This window comes from Oncorhynchus kisutch, linkage group LG4, assembly GCF_002021735.2.
Source record: "Oncorhynchus kisutch isolate 150728-3 linkage group LG4, Okis_V2, whole genome shotgun sequence".
In the NCBI taxonomy this organism is placed as follows: Eukaryota; Metazoa; Chordata; class Actinopteri; order Salmoniformes; family Salmonidae; genus Oncorhynchus; species Oncorhynchus kisutch.
The window spans coordinates 37,500,345-37,521,083 of record NC_034177.2 but is presented as its reverse complement, the minus strand read 5'-3'; the positions used below and the strand labels follow the sequence as shown (position 1 = coordinate 37,521,083).

Here is a 20,739-nt window from a genome sequence, read left to right as displayed (position 1 = left end):
TTCTTCTGGAGAATTTAAAATAGAACACAATCATTTATTTCTCAGAAACAAAATGGACCCGAAAAAGAATAAGCACTGTTGCATAACCTTTCTTAGATGTTTAACATTATGGAGGGAGTGGAGACCAAAAAGAAAAGCAGGGGGGTGCTATGCTGACAAATGGAATTGTTTTAAGATGGTCATACTATGGAGCATTTAGCTATTTGATTTAGAATTTTAGGACCACTTTAGGTAGCAAAGAAATATATTTAAAAAACAATTTAATAAAATATTGATTTGGGCCAATAGAAACGCATTGAATAACACATTCAAAAAGGACAGTCAAAAAAGAAATCATAAGAAACAAGGTTATGAAGTGTATGTCCTAAATCTTGTCGATCATTTTTTTAAACTCAGGAAATATATGTACTGAATATATATATTTTTTACACATATTGAACCCCTTTTTTGGGTAGGCACAAAACTACCTTAATACTTCCATTCGTTTTTTAAACTGGTTACCTTCAGATGAGTTCCGTGACATTTGTTGGGGTATCCACTTTCCATAGAGTGGTTAAATTAGTCAAACCGTTCGGGCGCTTCAGACACAAAAAAACTGATATCTCTAGCTTAAACTGGTGGATTTTGATGGGGATTTTTTGGTTTAGTAACTTAGATTGATACACAATCTATAAAAAGACTCCTGGGGTATGTGGCTAAGCCTTGGATGTGAAGGGTATTTGCTTGGCCTCTTTATTTATGGCACCATTTTTTACTGTGGGGCATTTTTTATGTTTTTCCAGGGAGCAGGTGCCTGTGAAGCACTGTCCACCCAAAGCCCTGAGGGTATGTCGATTAAAAGAGAAATGGTGTCATGGTTGAGGCAGAGGGATGCAGGTGTGACCTGAACGTCTGCTCGAAGCCACACACCTCATCCCTAAACCCTCTCTCTCTCTCTCTCTCTCTCTCTCTGCATGAACCATGGCACTCTGTCCTCTATCCCTCGTCCTGAGCTTGGCAGGGGCACGGTGTGAATCTGGGCCTGTCGTGCCTATGTGCCCAATGTTTGAACAGACAATAGATAGGCAATGTGCTAGGACAGCTATGTTCGGTGTCCTTAGCCCCGTTCCCACTCACCAGTCTGCTCCTTGCTGCCCTGGTTCAAGTCAGGGGTCATAGAGAGTTAACACAGGAGAGTCATCAGTATCCTTGGTGGTGTTCCAGGGCTCTTTTTTAAAATCAAGTCACACAAATCAGTATCTGGTATCAGTATTTGGAAAAGTATTTGTGTCAGGAACCACATTAATATCATATAGCAATTTTCAGAGATTTGCAATGAGACTGCAGATAAAATGATCTGGAATAGCACCCATATCTGTGATGATATGGTAAACCATCATAACAGCTGGTGTGGGATGGGAAAAGGCGGTATGACATTCAGGGAGCTCTCATATGCCTGACTGTATTTGCCAATGCGATCTCCATGACTCACAAAGTTATGATGGATCAGAGCAAGTGGAATAGGAGAAGGAATCACAAATGGTATGAGACAATGGTATGGTATGAGACAATGAGACAAACACTGTGTGAAATGTGATTTTCTGGCGTAATACACACAGTGAGATAACTATGAATCACTTGTTGCTAACAGTTGGCCATGGTATAGTTTGGATCACACTTCCCTCGTTTAACGTCCCTAATCTATTGATGGCAGAGCCAAGGGTACATCTGTATCTAATTTGAGTGGCAGATTTAATGAAATATTGTGTTATCAGATTTCATCACTGACAGTCCCAGCATTCACCTTCAGATAACAACCAAGCTTTTAATCCATCTAAATTAACAGATTTTCACAAAATATTTAATCAATTAATTTGTGGCAGGAGGAAATCTCTAATGTGATCTAGAAATTATCTAAGTATATTGGGTAAAAAGAGGTTGCCAACTTGCCATCACTTACAGATTGGGGGAAACCAGAACATGGTTAACTTGAGATTCACATAGAGTTTGTAAGCATATTAGTAAACCATCCTCCCTCAAATTAAGAAAACTAAACATCTGATGAAATAAGGTCTGAAAAAATAATTGCAGAATACACTTTTTTCTTGATTTAGCCACAATAGATTTTTTCTTAAATAAATAACTTCTTTTTTGTAAAGACATTTTTTGAAACATTAGACATACCCTAGTTCCCAATGTCATTGAATAAACATCATCAACCACTGATTCGCTGGACAAACAGTCAGTCAAGTCCTCCACTTCATATCCATAATCCTCATAACTAATATCCAATAATGTCCCTTTTGTAATTTCATCAGTTCGTCTCTTTATGAAAAAATTGTTAGATCTGAGTCTCTTGTACATTGTCTTTCGAACTGGCCCGGATTAACAAAGGTTCGTGCGCCGAGCTGTGTATGGAGTTGATAGTGGAGACGTGGTTGTACGCAGACTTATAGGTGTTGTAGTGGTTCAGGTGCTCATGCTCCAGCGGGGGCAGATTCAGGTGGCCCTCCATGGCCGGCCCGCCTGTCACACAGTCCTCGTCTACATTGATGATCTCAATGGTGCGCTGTGGCGCATGGTGGTTCTGCTGGTGGTGCTGCTTCCTCATCTTGTAGAAGATGATTAGCATAACGGCGGCCATGAGGGTGATGGCCACGAAGCAGCCGATGATGATTTTGGTGGTCTTCATCACCTCATCCAGGCCGGTCATGGAGCTGTCGCTCAGGTCCGTGACAGGGATGGTAAAGGTCTTCTCTGTGGCCCGGGTGGAGAGGGGCGTCCGGGCCGTTGTGGTGGTGGTGGAGGTGGACGACACAGTCTCCCAGGATCCGGCGGAGGGGGTGGGGCCTACCTTCTGCCACACGGTGGAGCGCCCCTCGTCGTGCACTGGCTCGATGGTCTCCACTGTTACTGTGGTAAAGTAGCTGAGGACGTTCTCTGTGGAAGACACGTTGAGAGTGGCAGATGCTGTGGTATTGCCTGCTGAGTTGCTTACCATGCAGGTGTAGGTTCCCGTGTCTTGCATGGTGACATTGGTGAAGTTGAGCGTGCCGTCGTTGAGCACAGAAATGCGGATCTTGTATGCACCGTGGGTCATGATGGAGCCATTGGGCGTAATCCAACTGACTGAGGTCAGAGAGCTGGCCCTGCACTTCAGCTCTGCAGCCATACCCTCTGTCACGTTCAGGTCCGCTGGTGGCTCCACAATAACAGGTGCGTAACAGTGGAAATAGTTCTGGTCCAGCTCACCTATGTAGCGTCCCTTGTGGCTGGCTGGGGAACTGCAGCGGGCACAGCAGCTGGTGTTGGCCGGCACCATCTCTTTGAGCCACCAGCTGAGCCACAGGATGTCACAGTTGCAGTTCCAGGGGTTGTGATGGAGGTGGACTCTCTCCAGGTGGTGCAGGGGGGTGAAGAGATCATGGGGCAGCAGGGTGAGGTTGTTGTGGGCCAGGTTGAGCTCCACCAGCGACTGCAGGTCGTCAAAGGAGTTCCTTTCAATGGTTTTGATCTGGGCATGCATCATCCACAGCTTCTGCAGATGGATCAACCCTTTGAAGGAGCCAGGTCTGATGACCGTCAGCTGGTTCCCTGACATCTCTAGCTCGTCCAGCTTGACCAGTGGGATGAGGTTGGGGATCTCCTTCAGATTGCACATGCCCAGGTTCAGGTAGCGCAGGTTGCCGAGGCCCTCGAAAGCCCCCTCTGAGATATACGAGAGGCGTTTGAGTTCCCCTAAATCCAGCCGCCGTAGTGAGGGCACCCTGTTGAACGCATACGAGGGAATGCTCTCGATGGGGTTGTTCCTCAGCCACAGCTCCTTGAGCTTGGAGAGGTACTCAAAGGCCCCATTGGGGATTGTGGTGAGGCGGTTGTCAAACAGCTCCAGAGTGTTGAGACTAGCCAGGCCGTTGAAGGCCCCAATCTCAATGTTTCGGATGTGGTTCTTGCTCAGCTGCAGGATCTCCAGGTGCCGCAGGTGCTTGAAGCTGTCCACCTTGATCACCTGGATGAGGTTCTCCTGCAGGTTCAGGTAGCGTGTGTTGGTGGATATGCCGTCGGGGACCTCACGGAGCCCCCGCCGCGTGCAGATGACCTTGCTGAACTGGTTGCTGCAGGAGCAGACAGAGGGGCAGGTCTGAGCGCGCACCAGGCCTGCCACCGCCAGGAGCTGGAGGGCTAGAAGCAGCACAAACAAAGGGTCGGACAGGGCCCGGTTCCACCTAGGACCTCTCATCGTCTGCTGCTGCCGAGAAGAGGTCATCTTGTTCAACATTCATAATTCATTGGCTGGGTCGTCCACTTTTCGGGAAGAGGCGGTGTTGGAGTTGGCTGAAACAAGAAAAGAACAGAGAGAGGAAGGATGGGTTAGAAGGGAGGAATGTAAATGCAAGCCCATCATGTATTATAATTTGTTAACAAGATATAAACATCACGTGTACATTGGTTTTTAAGTGATGACATATTCATTGAAGCCTGTTAATGTGTTTCTTGTGCAAGGAGACATTACAAGGATAAACCATATATAATCTGTCTGAAAAAAAGGCTTCAGAACTCAATAGACACACACACACACACACACAAAAACACACTCAAGTATTAACACCCACTGTGTGCAACAATATGAATAAACGATGACCTTGGCAGTGTGTTTTATATCCGTTTCTGTTTCTGAGTGTGTCGCCCCCTACACTCTCAATCTTAGTCACATAAAACAAAATCACAATATTGCCTCCAACTTCTGTGCTGTATCTCTCCATTGGTTGGGAGGAGTGGGGGCAGGCACAGTCATGTCTGAGGCTGTGGTGTGAATTATATTTCAGACTGTGGGGACATAAATAACAGGAAGCTTGCCACCCATCAGTCCTTCAATCAAGCTGCCATATCAGGAAACTTTGGATTGCATCTCGTAGTGATGCTCAGATGTATGTATGTGGCTGGACTGTGAAAAGTCAGAGGCACAAAGATAGCAGGGAATGATGATCTGTCTATATCATATGTCATGCTGTTAGGTGATGTGTGTGCTCTACTATGCTGTAGAACCCTTTGAAGAACAATTTTTGGAATCCAGGTTGAACAATTTGGTTCCAGGTATGATCCTTTTTGGTTTCATGTTGAACCCTGTCACTTCCTGGAACAACGTTACACTTTTGATAGTTACGCAAGAGGGAAAAAGGAGCATGTTTTGTTTACTTTCTCTATCGAATACAGTTTTCCCCGTCTACAATTTGATCGATTATTAACGTTTAAAAATACCTAAAGTTGTATTACAAAAGTAGTTTGAAATATTTTGGCAAAGTTTATAGGCAACTTTTGAAATGTTTTGTAGTGACGTTGTGTTTTGGAAAGCTGTTTTTTTCTGGAACAAACCTGCTTTATAAAAATGGACATTTTGGGTATACTTTTGTAATTGTGATGTTTATGGGACATATTGGAGTGCCAACAAAGAAGCTCGTCAAAGGTAATGCATGTTTTATATTTTATTTCAGCGTTTTGTATAGCGCCGGCTACGCTAATTATTTTGTTTATAACTCGTTCAGGTGGTTCAGGGGGGGTGCATGCTATCAGATAATAGCTTCTCATGCTTTCGCCGAAAAGCATTTTTAAAATCTGACATGTTGGCTGGATTCACAACGAGTGTAGCTTTAATTGAGTACCCTGCATGTGGGATTTAATGAAAGTTTGAGTTTTATCGCGTTTTATTTGAATTTGGCGCTATGCATTTCCCGAGGCTATTGGCCACTTGAGATGCTAGCGTCTCACTATCCCTAAGAGGTTTTAACGGGATGATATGACAACAGCCAGTGAAAGTGCAGGGCACCAAATTCAAAACAACAGAAATCTCATAATTAAAATTCCTCAAACATACATGTATCTTATACAATTCTAAAGGATGTCTTGTTGTTAATCCCACCACAGTGTCCAATTTCAAATACGCTGTTCAGCGAAAGCATCACAAACGATTATGTTAGGTCACCACCAAACCACAATAAACACAGCCATTTTTCCAGGCAAAGAGAGGAGTCACAAAAAGCACAAATAGAGATAAAATGTATCACTAACCTTTGATGATCTTCATCAGATGACACTCATAGGACTTCATGTTACACAATACATGTATGTTTTGTTTGATAAAGTTCATATTTATCTAAAAACAAATCTTGAGTTTACATTGGCGCGTTACATTCACTAGTTCCAAAAACATCCAGTGATTTTGCATAGCCACATCGATTCAACAGAAATACTCATCATAAATGTAAATGATAATACAAGTTATACACATGGAATTATAGATATACCTCTCCTTAATGCAACCGCTGTGTCAGACTTCAAAAAAACCTTTGAAGCGCTCAGAACAATAGTCAAATTAGCCGCCATGTTGGAGTAAACATAACCCATAAATTACATGCTAAATATTCCCTTACCTTTGATGATCTTCACCAGAATGCACTCCCAGGAATTCCAGGTCCACAATAAATGCTTGATTTGTTCAATAATGTCCGTTATTTCTATCCAATTAGCTACTTTTGTTAGTACGTTTGGTACACCTATCCAAACGCTGGTGCTGGTCGACCATTTTTTCGGACAAAAACTTCAAAAAGTTATATTACAGTTCGAAGAAACATTTCAAACTAAGTACAGAATCAATCATTAGGATGTTTTTTCAATAAATCCTCAATAAAGTTCCAAACGGAGAATTCCTTTGTGTCTTGAGGAGGAACGGAACGCAGGAAGATATCAAGCGGTATGCGCGTGACCTGGAACTGGCTCTCTGCCAGTAATCTGACTCATGCCCCTCTTATCCAGTCCCACAACACAGTAGAAGCCTCATTCCAATTTCTATAGATGGTGACATCTAGTGGAAGCCCTAGGAAGTGAATCTTCATTCATATCGCAATGTGATTTCAATAGGGAATGGTTTGAAAATATACCAACCTCAGATTTCTCACTTCCTGTTTGGATTTCTTCTCAGATTCTTGCCTGCCATATGAGTTCTGTTATACTCACAGACATCATTCAAACAGTTTCAGAAACTTCAGAGTGTTTTCTATCCAATACTAATAATATCCATATATTAGCTGAGACTGAGGAGCAGGCTGTTTACTCTGGGCACCTCTGGGCACCTTTCATCCAAGCTACTCAATAGTGCCCCTGCAGCCTTAACAAGACATTTGTGGAGTGGTTGAAAAACAGGTTTTAATGACTCCAATCTAAGTGTATGTAAACTTCAACTGTAGGTGTTCCTTTTGTCCAAATCAATCAAATCAAAAAGTGTATTTGTCACGTGCGCCGAATACAACAGGTGAAATGCTTACTTACAGGCTCTAACCAATAGTGCAAAAAAAGTATTAGGTGAACAATAGGTAGGTAAAGAAATAAAACAACAGTAAAAAGACAGGCTATATACAGTGGCAAGGCTACATACAGACACCGGTTAGTCAGGCTGATTGAGGTAGTATGTACAGTACATGTAGATATGGTTAAAGTGACTGTCCATATATGATGAGAAGAGAGTAGCAGTAGCGTAAAAGAGGGGGTTGGCAGGTGGTGGGTGGGACACAATGCAGATAGCCCGGTTAGCCAATGTGCGGAAGCACTGGTTGGTAGGCCCAATTGAGGTAATATGTACATGAATGTATAGTTAAAGTGGCTCTGCATATATGATAAACAGAGAGTAGCAGCAGCGTAAAAAGAGGGGTTGGGGGGAACACAATCCAAATAGTCCATGTAGCCATTTGATTACCTGTTCAGGAGTCTTATGACTTGGGGGTTAAAACTGTTGAGTAGCCTTTTTGTCCTAGACTTGGCTCTCCGATACCGCTTGCCATCTGATAGTAGAGAGAACAGTCTATGACTGGGGTGGCTGAGGTCTCTCTAGTTTGATTTTTATGTGGACACCAAGGAACCTGAAGCTCTCAACCTGCTCAACTACAGCCCCGTCGATGAGAATGGGGACGTGCTCGGTCCTCCTTTCCTGTAGTCCACAATCATCTCCTTAGTCTTGGTTACGTTGAGGGATAGGTTGTTATTCTGGCACCACCCGGCCAGGTCTCTGACCTCCTCCCTATAGGCTGTCTCGTCTTTGGCGGTGATCAGGCCTACCGCTGTTGTGTCATCTGCAAACTTAATGATGGTGTTGGAGTTGTGTCTGGCCATGCAGTCATGGGTGAACAGGGAGTACAGGAGGGGACTGAGTACGCACCAGTACACTGGGAGCTCCAGTGTTGAGGATCAGCGTGGCAGATGTGTTGCTACCTACCCTCACCACATGGGGGCTGCCGGTCAGGAAGTCCAGGATCCAGTTGCAGAGGGAGGTGTTTAGTTCTGAACTTCCGGCGCTGACAGAGATGGCCGCCTCGCTTCGCGTTCCTAGGAAACTATGCAGTTTTTTTTATTTTTTTATGTGTTATTTCTTACATTAGTACCCCAGGTCATCTTAGGTTTCATTACATACAGTCAAGAAGAACTACTGAATATAAGATCAGCGTCAACTCACCATCAGTACGACCAAGAATATGATTTTCGTGAAGCGGATCCTGTGTTCTGCCTTTCAACCAGGACAACGGAATGGATCCCACCCGGCGACCCAAAAAAACGACTCCGTAAAAGAGGGAACGAGGCAGTCTTCTGGTCAGTCTCCGGAGACGGGCACATCGTGCACCACTCCCTAGCATTCTTCTCGCCAATGTCCAGTCTCTTGACAACAAGGTTGATGAAATCCGAGCAAGGGTAGCATTCCAGAGGGACATCAGAGACCGTAACGTTCTTTGCTTCACGGAAACATGGCTCATTGGAGAGACGCTATCGGAGGCGGTGCAGCCAGTGGGTTTCTCCACGCATCGCGCCGACAGAAACAAACATCTTTCTGGTAAGAAGAGGGGCGGGGGCGTATGCCTTATGGCTAACGAGACGTGGTGTGATCACAGAAACATACAGGAACTCAAATCCTTCTGTTCATCCGATTTAGAATTCCTCACAATCAAATGTTGACCGCATTATCTACAGTGCCTTGCGTGAAGAATCAACAACAAGTGGGACACAATCATGAAGTGGAACGACATTTATTGGATATTTCAAACTTTTTTAACAAATCAAAAACTGAAAAATTGGGCGTGCAAAATTATTCAGCCCCTTTACTTTCAGTGCAGCAAACTCTCTCCAGAAGTTCAGTGAGGATCTCTGAATGATCCAATGTTGACCTAAATGATTAATGATGATTAATACATTCCACCTGTGTGTAATCAAGTCTCCGTATAAATGCACCTGCACTGTGATAGTCTCAGAGGTCCGTTAAAAGCGCAGAGAGCATCATGAAGAACAAGGAACACACCAGGCAGGTCCAAGATACTGTTGTGAATAAGTTTAAAGGCGGATTTGGATACAAAAAGATTTCCCAAGCTTTAAACATCCCAAGGAGCACTGTGCAAGCGATACTATTGAAATGGAAGGAGTATCAGACCACTGCAAATCTACCAAGACCTGGCCGTCCCTCTAAACTTGCAGCTCATACAAGGAGAAGACTGATCAGAGATGCAGCCAAGAGGCCCATGATCACTCTGGTTGAACTGCAGAGATCTACAGCTGAGGTGGGAGACTCTGTCCATAGGACAACAATCAGTCGTATATTGCACAAATCTGGCCTTTATGGAAGAGTGGCAAGAAGAAAGCCATTTCTTAAAGATATCCATAAAAAGTGTTGTTTAAAGTTTGCCACAAGCCACCTGGGAGACACACCAAACATGTGGAAGAAGGTGCTCTGGTCAGATGAAACCAAAATTGAACTTTTTGGCAACAATGCAAAACGTTATGTTTGGCGTAAAAGCAACACAGCTCATCACCCTGAACACATCATCCCCACTGTCAAACATGGTGGTGGCAGCATCATGGTTTGGGCCTGCTTTTCTTCAGCAGGGACAGGGAAGATGGTTAAAATTGATGGGAAGATGGATGGAGCCAAATACAGGACCATTCTGGAAGAAAACCTGATGGAGTCTGCAAAAGACCTGAGACTGGGACGGAGATTTGTCTTCCAACAAGACAATGATCCAAAACATAAAGCAAAATCTACAATGGAATGGTTCAAAAATAAACATATCCAGGTGTTAGAATGGCCAAGTCAAAGTCCAGACCTGAATCCAATCGAGAATCTGTGGAAAGAACTGAAAACTGCTGTTCACAAATGCTCTCTATCCAACCTCACTGAGCTCGAGCTGTTTTGCAAGGAGGAATGGGAAAAAATGTCAGTCTCTCGATGTGCAAAACTGATAGAGACATACCCCAAGCGACTTACAGCTGTAATCGCAGCAAAAGGTAGCGTTCGATTTGTTAAAAAAGTTTGAAATATCCAATAAATGTCGTTCCACTTCATGATTGTGTCCCACTTGTTGTTGATTCTTCACAAAAAAATACAGTTTTATATCTTTATGTTTGAAGCCTGAAATGTGGCAAAAGGTCGCAAAGTTCAAGGGGGCCGAATACTTTCGCAAGGCACTGTACCAAGAGAATTCTCTGCGATTATAATCACAGCCGTATATATTCCCCCCCAAGCAGACACATTGATGGCTCTGAACTAACTTTATTTGACTCTTTGCAAACTGGAATCCATACATCCTGAGGCTGCATTCATTGTAGCTGGGGATTTTAACAAGGCTAATCTGATTGCGCAACCAGGGCTGGAAAAACCTTTGATCATTGTTACTCTAACTTCCGCGACGCATATAAGGCCCTGCCCCGCCCTGCCCCGCCCTCCTTTCGGAAAAGCTGACCACGACTCCATTTTGCTGATCCCTGCCTACAGACAGAAACTAAAAGAAGAAGCTCCCAGGCTGAGGTCTGTCCAACGCTGGTCCGACCAAGCTGATTCCACACTCCAAGACTGCTTCCATCACGTGGACTGGGATATGTTTCGTATTGCGTCAGATAACAACATTGACGAATACGCTGATTCGGTGTGCGAGTTCATTAGAACGTGCGTTGAAGATGTCGTTCCCATAGCAATGATTAAAACATTCCCTAACCAGAAACCGTGGATTGATGGCAGCATTCGCGTGAAACTGAAAGCGCGAACCACTGCTTTTAATCAGGGCAAGGTGACTGGTAACATGACCGAATACAAACAGTGCAGCTATTCCCTCCGCAAGGCTATCAAACAAGCTAAGCGTCAGTATAGAGACAAAGTAGAATCTCAATTCAACAGCTCAGACACAAGAGATATGTGGCAGGGTCTACAGTCAATCACGGACTACAAGAAGAAAACCAGCCCAGTCATGGACCAGGATGTCTTGCTCCCAGGCAGACTAAATAACTTTTTTGCCCGCTTTGAGGACAATACAGTGCCACTGACACGGCCTGCAACGAAAACATGCGGACTCTCCTTCACTGCAGCCGAGGTGAGTAAAGCATTTAAACGTGTTAACCCTCGCAAGGCTGCAGGCCCGGACGGCATCCCCAGCCGCACTCTCAGAGCATGCGCAGACCAGCTGGCCGGTGTGTTTACGGACATATTCAATCAATCCCTATACCAGTCTGCTGTTCCCACATGCTTCAAGAGGGCCACCATTGTTCCTGTTCCCAAGAAAGCTAAGATAACTGAGATAAACGACTACCGCCCCGTAGCACTCACTTCCGTCATCTTGAAGTGCTTTGAGAGACTAGTCAAGGACCATATCACCTCCAACCTACCTGACACCCTAGACCCACTCCAATTTGCTTACCGCCCAAATAGGTCCACAGATGATGCAATCTCAACCACACTGCACACTGCCCTAACCCATCTGGACAAGAGGAATACCTATGTGAGAATGCTGTTCATCGACTATAGCTCGGCATTCAACACCATAGTACCCTCCAAGCTCGTCATCAAGCTCGAGACCCTGGGTCTCGACCCCGCCCTGTGCAACTGGGTACTGGACTTCCTGACGGGCCGCCCCCAGGTGGTGAGGGTAGGCAACAACATCTCCACCCCGCTGATCCTCAACACTGGGGCCCCACACGGGTGCGTTCTGAGCCCTCTCCTGTACTCCCTGTTCACCCACGACTGCGTGGCCACGCACGCCTCCAACTCAATCATCAAGTTTGCGGACGACACAACAGTGGTAGGCTTGATTACCAACAACGACGAGACGAGGAGGTGACGAGGAGGTGAGGGCCCTCAGAGTGTGGTGTCAGGAAAATAACCTCACACTCAACGTCAACAAAACTAAGGAGATGATTGTGGACTTCAGGAAACAGCAGAGGGAACACCCCCCTATCCACATCGATGGAACAGTAGTGGAGAGGGTAGTAAGTTTTAAGTTCCTCGGCATACACATCACAGACAAACTGAATTGGTCCACTCACACAGACAGCATCGTGAAGAAGGCGCAGCAGTGCCTCTTCAACCTCAGGAGGCTGAAGAAATTTGGTTTGTCACCAAAAGCACTCTACAGATGCACAATCGAGAGCATCCTGGCGGGCTGTATCACCGCCTGGTACGGCAACTGCTCCGCCCACAACCGTAAGGCTTTCCAGAGGGTAGTGAGGTCTGCACAACGCATCACCAAACTACCTGCCCTCCAGGACACCTACACCACCCGATGTTACAGGAAGGCCATAAAGATCATCAAGGATAACAACCACCCGAGCCACTGCCTGTTCACCCCGCTATCATCCAGAAGGCGAGGTCAGTACAGGCGCATCAAAGCTGGGACCGAGAGACTGAAAAACAGCTTCTATCTCAAGGCCATCAGACTGTTAAACAGCCACCACTAACATTGAGTGGCTGCTGCCAACACACTGACTCAACTCCAGCCACTTTAATTATGGGAATTGATGGGAATTTATGTCAAATATATCACTAGCCACTTTAAACAATGCTACTTAATATAATGTTTACATACCCTACATTATTCATCTCATATGTATACGTATATACTGTACTCTATATCATCTACTGCATCCTTATGTAATACATGTATCACTAGCCACTTTAACTATGCCACTTTGTTTACATACTCATCTCATATGTATATACTGTACTCGATACCATCTACGGTATCTTGCCTATGCTGCTCTGTACCATCACTCATTCATATATCTTTATGTACATATTCTTTATCCCCTTTTTTGGAATTGTTAGTTAGATTACTTGTTGGTTATTACTGCATTGTCGGAACTAGAAGCACAAGCATTTCGCTGGGAAAGGGCAGTGTGGGAAAGGGCATTGTGTAGTGCAATAGAGATTGCATCATCTGTGGATCTGTTGGGCGGTATGCAAATTGGAGTGGGTCTAGGATTTCTGGGATAATGGTGTTGATGTGAGCCATTACCAACCTTTCAAAGCCCTTCATGGCTACGGACGTGAGTGCTACAGGTCTGTAGTCATTTAGGCAGTTTGCCTTTGCGTTCTTGGGCACAGGGACTATGGTGGTCTGCTTGAACCACGTTGGTATTACAGACTCAATCAGGGACATGTGGAAAATGTCAGTGAAGACACCTGCCAGTTGGTCAGCACATGCCCGGAGCACACGTCCTGGTAATCCGTCTGGCCCGGCAGCCTTGTGTATGTTTGTCCTTTTTAAAGGTATTACTCACGTCGGCTACTGAGGGCGAGATTACACAGTCATCCGGAACAGCTGATGCTCTCATGCATGCCTCAGCGTTGCTTGCCTCGGAGCGAGCATAGAAGTGATTTAGCTCGTCGGGTAGGCTCGTGTCACTGGCCAGTGCCTCCCTTTGTCGTCTGTAATAGTTTGTAAGCTCTGCCACATAAGACGAGCGATGGAGCCGTGTAGTATGATTCAATCTTAACCCTGTTTTGACGCTTTGCCTGTTCGTTTGAGGGCATAGCAGGATTTCTTGTAAGCTTCCGGGTTATAATCCTGCACCTTGAATACGTCAGCTCTACCCTTTAGCTCAGTGCGAATCTTGCCTGTAATCCATGGATTCTGGTTGGGGTATGTACGTACTGTCACCGTGGGGATGACGTCCTCGATGCACTTATTGATAAACCAGTGACTGACTCCTCAATGCCATCAGAAGAATCCCGGAACATGTTCCAATCTGTGATAGAAAAACAGTCCTGTAGTTTAGCATCTGCTTTATCTGACCACTTTTATATAGACCGAGTCACTGGTGCTTCCTGCTTTAATTTTTGCTTATAAGCAGGAATCAGGAGGATAGAGTTGTGGTCGGATTTACCAAATGGAGGGCAAGGGAGAGCTTTGTACGCGTCTCTATGTGTGGAGTACAGGTGATCTAGAATTTTTTTCTCTCTGGTTGCACACTTAAGATGTTGATGGAAATTTGGTAGAACTGCAGTAATGTCTCCGGCCACTTGGAGAGCCGCCTCTGAGTGAGTGGTTTCCTGTTTGCTTATTTCCTTATACAGCTGACTGAGTGCGGTCTTAGTGCCAGCATCTGTCTGTGGTGATAAATAAACAGCCACTAAAAGTATAGCTGAAAACTCTCTAGGTAAGTAGTGTGGCCTGCTATTTATCACAACATACTATACTTCAGGCGAGCAAAATCTAGAGACTTCCTTAGATTTTGTGCACCAGCTGTTGTTTATACGCTGCACCCCAGTGCCGGTGCAGCGTATATCCCGCTAGCTAGCATTCAGCCATGATTCCGTGAAACATAGGATATTACAGTTTTTGATGTCCCGTTGGTAGGATATTTGTGATCGTACCTCGTCTAGTTTATTGTCCAATGATTGCCATTACGGTGTTGACGGTAACGGCAGCTTTCCCATCTGGCTCTTTGTCCTCTATACCTATATCTCTTCCTCTTGCAAATACCCCCTTGATGTCGGTCCTGTGGGGTGTTTGGAGAATGTCTTGTTTGTCTTGCTTGAAGAAAAAAATCTTTGTCTAATCCGAGGTGAGTGATCGCTGTCCTGATATCCAGAATAATTTTCTTTGCCGTAAGATATGGTTGCAGAAACATTATGTACAAAATAAGTTACAAATAATGTGAAAAAAACACATAATAGCACAATTGAATGGGCGCCCGTAAAACTGCTGCAATTTCTGCTACCAGTGAGTGCTATGGGGAGGTAGACATTTAGGCAGGTTACCTCGACTTTCTTATGCACAGGGATTATGACATGTAGGTATTACAGACTCGGTCAGGGAGAGGTTGACAATGTCAGTGAAGACACTTTCCAGATGGTGCTCTGAGTACACATCCTGCTCTCAGTACACGCATGCTCTGAGTACTTAGCCACAGTGCATTCTCCACTGTGTGTGTCCAGGCATAGGGCTAGCTCTGGAACAAAATACTCCAGTTTTTTTGCTGGAGGATGGGTGGGCTATTACTGTAACTACCAAGTAATTGCATGATTACCAAGACCAATAATTATTTAATTACCAAACCCCAATTCTGATCAGCCCAAAGCCTGAGGGTGGACATAGTGGTTTTTCTGTGCAGGGAACCAGGCAAATGTGACAGGGATCACACACAAGGCTGAAAATCACATTCCATTAAAGCTAATGGATCTAATTTGTTGGAATTAATGCCATGCAGAAAGGAATTGACCATGGGTAGAATTTAGTGTGACTTTATTTTGGGTCGCCTTGTTTCTCTCTCAGGACTTATTGGTTACCATGGCCTGTGGATTGACAGTGTATTGGAGGTGAACATTGGGGGGATAATTTCAGTGCATTATTATGTAAGCTTTTTTCCAATAGATACAGTAAGACTCACTTCCTACACACAACAAGTTAAATTAGTAACTACTTTAAAATCAACCCATAGACATCTGTGTCCTATATATCCTTATGTAATGACATTCTCCACTTATTTCCTCATCCTCACATTATCCACCAATAGAGAATTGAAATAAATTAAACAAAGAAATCAGAGGTACACAATCCAATTCATGACAAGGGAGAAAAGAAGATGAAGTTGATTTACGAAGCAATCCATCTCCTCGCTGACAATGCAAGCAGTGAAATTGGATTTAGAGCAAGGAGGGAATTATATGGAGAGCAGGGGAAACGGCTAAATCGTGACTCAGATCGGCACTCATATCTGTTAATTTCCTGTGTAGCTGACAATAGGGAGAACATACCAACATAAGCTTTCAGGAGTTGAAAACATGCCATTTCTGTCATGAATGGAAAAGGGCTCCATAATGTCAACAATGACGGCATACCAGAGAGATATGATACGAAGCAAGCTAGATCTACGCAGGGTTTTCTAAATCTAAACAGTTTCAGTTGACTTCACATTCCAGCTCAGGCTTCATTGGTAATACGATGGTAGATATTCTTCTTCCACCTGCCGCTAACTCTAGGAGGCTTGTAACTGCACGTGCCCGTCGCACATTGCTAGTCGAATGCCAGTCGAACTCTTCATTGAGACAATATGAAACAATAATCCATGGGCGAGTCAGTGCCACATTTTCAGTTATGCTGAAATCAAAATGAAAGAAATGTTATCTTGCAAATTCAGCAAACTATGGTGTGAAATAGACTTTAAGAAGTCCAGTCTTTATTTTATTAATCCTCGTTAACGATGTCTTTGGTGTGCTTTGGTGTGTTTATCAATGCACAAGCATCTTTTTTCACAAGTCGTACAAAAGTGTCACATTGCGTGACGTTTAAAATTCATTCTGTCATTACTATATTGAACAAAAATATAAACCCAACATGTAAAGTGTTGGTCCCATGTTTCATGAGCTTAAATAAAAGATCCCAGAAATGTTCCATAAGTACAAAATATGTATTCCTCTACATGTTTTTACACAACTTTGTTTACATCCCTGTTACTGAGCATTTCTCCTTTGCAAAGATAATCCATCCACCTGAAGGTGTGGCATATCAAGAAGCGTATTAAACAACATAATCATTACGCAGGTGCACCTTGTGCTGGGGACAAAAACAATTGCAGTTTCAAGTTGAGGGAGCTGTTGGCTTTAGGAATGTCCATCAGAGCTGTTGTAAGATAATTCAATGATTATTTCTCTACCATAAGCTGACGCTTGTCGGATGTGGCAGAGCTTGCAAACCATTACAGACTACAAAGAGAAACACAGTCGAGAGCTTCCCAGTGACACGAGCCTACCAGACTAGCTAAACTTCTCCTCTGCTCGCTTCGAGACAAATAATACAGAAAAGTGCATGAGAGCACAAGCTGTTCCAGACGACTGTGTGATCACGCTCTCCGCAGCCGATTTGAGTAAGACCTTTAAACAGGTCAACATTCACAAGGCCGCAGGGCCAGACGGATTACCAGGACGTGTATTGTGAGCATGCACTGACCAACTGGCAAGAGTCTTCACTGACATTTTCAAAGTCTCCCCGTCTGAGTCCCTGTGACCAAGAAAACCAAGGCAACGTGCCTAAATGACTACTGACCCAATGCACTCATGTCTGGAGCCATGAAGTACTTTTAAAGGCTGGTAATAGCTCCCATCAACACCATCATCCCAGAAACCGTAGACCCACTCCAATTTGCATAGTGCCCAAACAGATCCTCAGATGATGCAATCTCTATTGCACTCCACACTGCCCTTTCCCACCTGTAAAAAAATAACACCTATGTGAGAATGCTATTCATTGACTACAGCTCAGCGTTCAACACCATAGTTCCCTCAAAACTCATCAATAAGCTTAGGACCGTGCGACTAAACATCTACCTCTGCAACTGGATGCTGGACTTCCTGACGGGCCGCCCCAGGTGGTAAGGGTATTTAACAACACATCTGCCATGCGGATCTCAACACAGGGGCCCCTCAGGGGTGCATGCTCAGTCCCCTCCTGTACTTCCTGTTCACTTATGACTGCAAAGCCAGGCACAACTCCAACACCATCAGTAAATTTGCCGCTGCAACAACAGTGGTAGGCCTGATCACTGACAAAGATGAGACAGCCTATAGGGAGGAGATCAGAGACCTGTCCGTGTGGTGCCAGGACAACAACCTCTCTCTCAACGTGATCAAGACAAAGGAGATGATTGTGGACTACAGGAAAAAGGGGGCCGAGCAAGCCCCCATTCTCATCGATGGGGCTGCAGTGGAGCAGGTTGAGAGCTTCAAGTTCCTTGGTGTCCACATTATCCACAAACTAACATGGCCCAAGCACACCAAGACAGTCATGAAGAGGGCACGACAACCCCCCTCAAATTCCCCCTCAGAAAACTGAAAAGATTTGGCATGGGTCCTCAGATCCTCAAAAGGTTCTAGAGCTGCACCATCGAGAGCATGGTTGCATCACTGCCTGGTATGGCAACTGCTCGACCTCCGACCGCAAGGCACTACAGAGGGTAGTGCGAACGGCTCATGACCTCACTGGGGCCAAGCTTCCTGCCATCCAGGACCTCTATACCAGGCGGTGTCAGAGGAAGGCCCTAAAATGTGTCAAAAACTCTAATCACCCTAGTCATAGACTCTTCTCTCTGCTACTGCATGACAAGTGATACCAGAGCGCCAAGTCTAAGTCCAAGAGGCTTCTGAACAGCTTCTACCCCCAAGCCATAAGACTCATGAAGATCAAGTCAAATGGCTACCCAGACTATTTTCAGTGCCCACCCCTCACCCCCTCTTTACACCACTGCTACTCAGTTGTCATCTCTGCATAATCACTTTAATAACTCTACCTACATGTACATACTACCTCAACTAACCGGTGCCCCTGCACCTTGACTCTGTATCAGTATCCCCCTGTATATAGTCTCACTATTGTTATTTTACTGCTGCTCTTTAATTACTTGTTACTTTTATCTCTTATTCTTATCCATATTTTTATAAACTTTATTGTTGGTTAGGGGCTTGTAAGTAATTTGATTTGATTTTAGGCCCTGATCTGGCTATGCCAAATGAATATGGGATACACTAGTTAATTTAGCAGACAAGATTTGCTAACAACTCCATGTCATTATTTTATAGTATGAAGAATACAATTGAACAAAGCTGAATAAAATAGAAAGGATATTTCCTCCAAACGATTTGAGGGAGACAATATTGAAACATCAATCCATGGGCGAGTCAGTGCCACATTTTCATTTCTGCTGAAATCAAAACTAAAGAAATGTTATCTTGTCAAATTCAGCAAACTATGGTGTGAAATAGACTTTTAGAAGTACCGTCTGCCCACATAGTGCTATTCTGTGTTGAGCGGTTAACTTCTTGGATATAGGGGGCGCTATTTTAATTTTTGGATGAAAAACATTCCCGTTTTAAACAAGATATTTTGTCACGAAAAGATGCTCGACTATGCATGTAATTGACAGCTTTGGAAAGAAAACACCCTGACGTTTCCAAAACTGCAAAGATATTGCCTGTGAGTGCCACAGAACTGATGTTACAGAAAAAACCCAGATAAAAATCCAATCAGGAAGTGCAGCATTTTTTGAAACCGCCTCATGGCAATGACTCCTTATATGGCTGTGGAGGAGCTAGGAGTCAGCTTAAGTTTTCCACGTTTTCCCCAAGGTGTCTGCAGCATTGTGACGTATTTGTAGGCATATCATTGGAATATTGACCATAAGACTACATCTACCAGGTGGTCGCTTGGTGTCCTCCGTCGCAATTATTGCGTAATCTCCAGCTGCAGTATTTTTCCGTTTGCCTCTGATGAGAAACCAACTAGCACAAATGATTTATCATCGAATAGATATGTGAAAAACACCTTGAGGATTGATTCTAAACAACTTTTGCCATGTTTCTGTCGATATTATGGAGCTAATTTGGAAAAAAGGTTTGGCGTTGTAGTGACTGCATTTTCTGTTTTTTTTCTTAGCCAAACGTGATGAACTATTTCTCCTACACAAATAATATTTTTGGAAAAAATGAACATTTGCTATCTAACTGAGAGTCTCGTCATTGAAAACATCCGAAGTTCTTCAAAGGTAAATGATTTTATTTGAATGCTTTTCTTGTTTTTGTGAAAATGTTGCCTGCTGAATGCTAGGCTTAATGCTATGCTAGGCTATCAATACTCTTACACAAATGCTTGTGTAGCTTTGGTTGAAAAGCATATTTTGAAAATCTGAGATGACAGTGTTGTTAACAAAAGGCTAAGCTTGTGTTTTAATATATTTATTTCATTTCATTTGCGATTTTCATGAATAGGAAACGTTGCGTTATGGTAATGACCTTGAGGCTATGATTACGCTCCCGGATACGGGTTTGGAGTCGCAAGAAGTTTTAACAAATAAATAGGTATTCCTATACGCTTAATTTAGAGGAGGAGGTGTAGCAGGGATCGGACCATAACGCAGCGTGGTAAGTGTCCATATGGTTTATTATAAAGCATAAACTGAACACTAAGAAATACAAAACAATAAAAGTGAACATGAACGTGTGGTGACAGACACGGAAACAAACATCCACAAACCAACAGTGAAACCCAGGCTACCTAAATATGGTTCTCAATCAGGGACAACGATAAACAGCTGCCTCTGAGAACCATATCAGGCCAAACATAGAAATAGAAAAACATAGAAAAACACACGTAGACTGCACACCCCTGACCATACTAAATAAAGACAAAACAAAGGAAAATAAAGGTCAGAACGTGACACACTCATTCACAATTTGACAGTCACTTGACAATGCCTAGAATTTCACGGCGGCATCCCCTTTGTGTGGCCTTAACACAATGCCTTTTTTGGCCAGTGTGCCCTTCTCCCTGAGTGCTGCGCGCTCCGTATCACCTCTCACTCACATGGCTCTCCATCACATGATCGGGTCGTTCTCACAGACTACATGTGAAGACAGACACATCGGGGACGCAACTGCGTATGTCCTTATCATAATTCCAAGGTGCATAATTG

General features: G+C 44.1%; 1 protein-coding gene across 1 annotated transcript in view; it reads right to left on the bottom strand.

The window, feature by feature from the left end:
- Positions 1-682: 682 nt before the first annotated feature.
- The window catches only part of LOC109888682 (leucine-rich repeat-containing protein 4C), a 159,028-nt gene continuing 138,971 nt past the window's right edge, over positions 683-20,739 (bottom strand). The window contains exon 3 of the mRNA XM_020479852.2: positions 683-4,314. Coding sequence (XP_020335441.1) covers positions 2,321-4,258 — 1,938 coding nt within the window. The 5' untranslated portion in view covers positions 4,259-4,314 and the 3' untranslated portion in view covers positions 683-2,320. The remainder of the gene's footprint in view (positions 4,315-20,739) is intronic.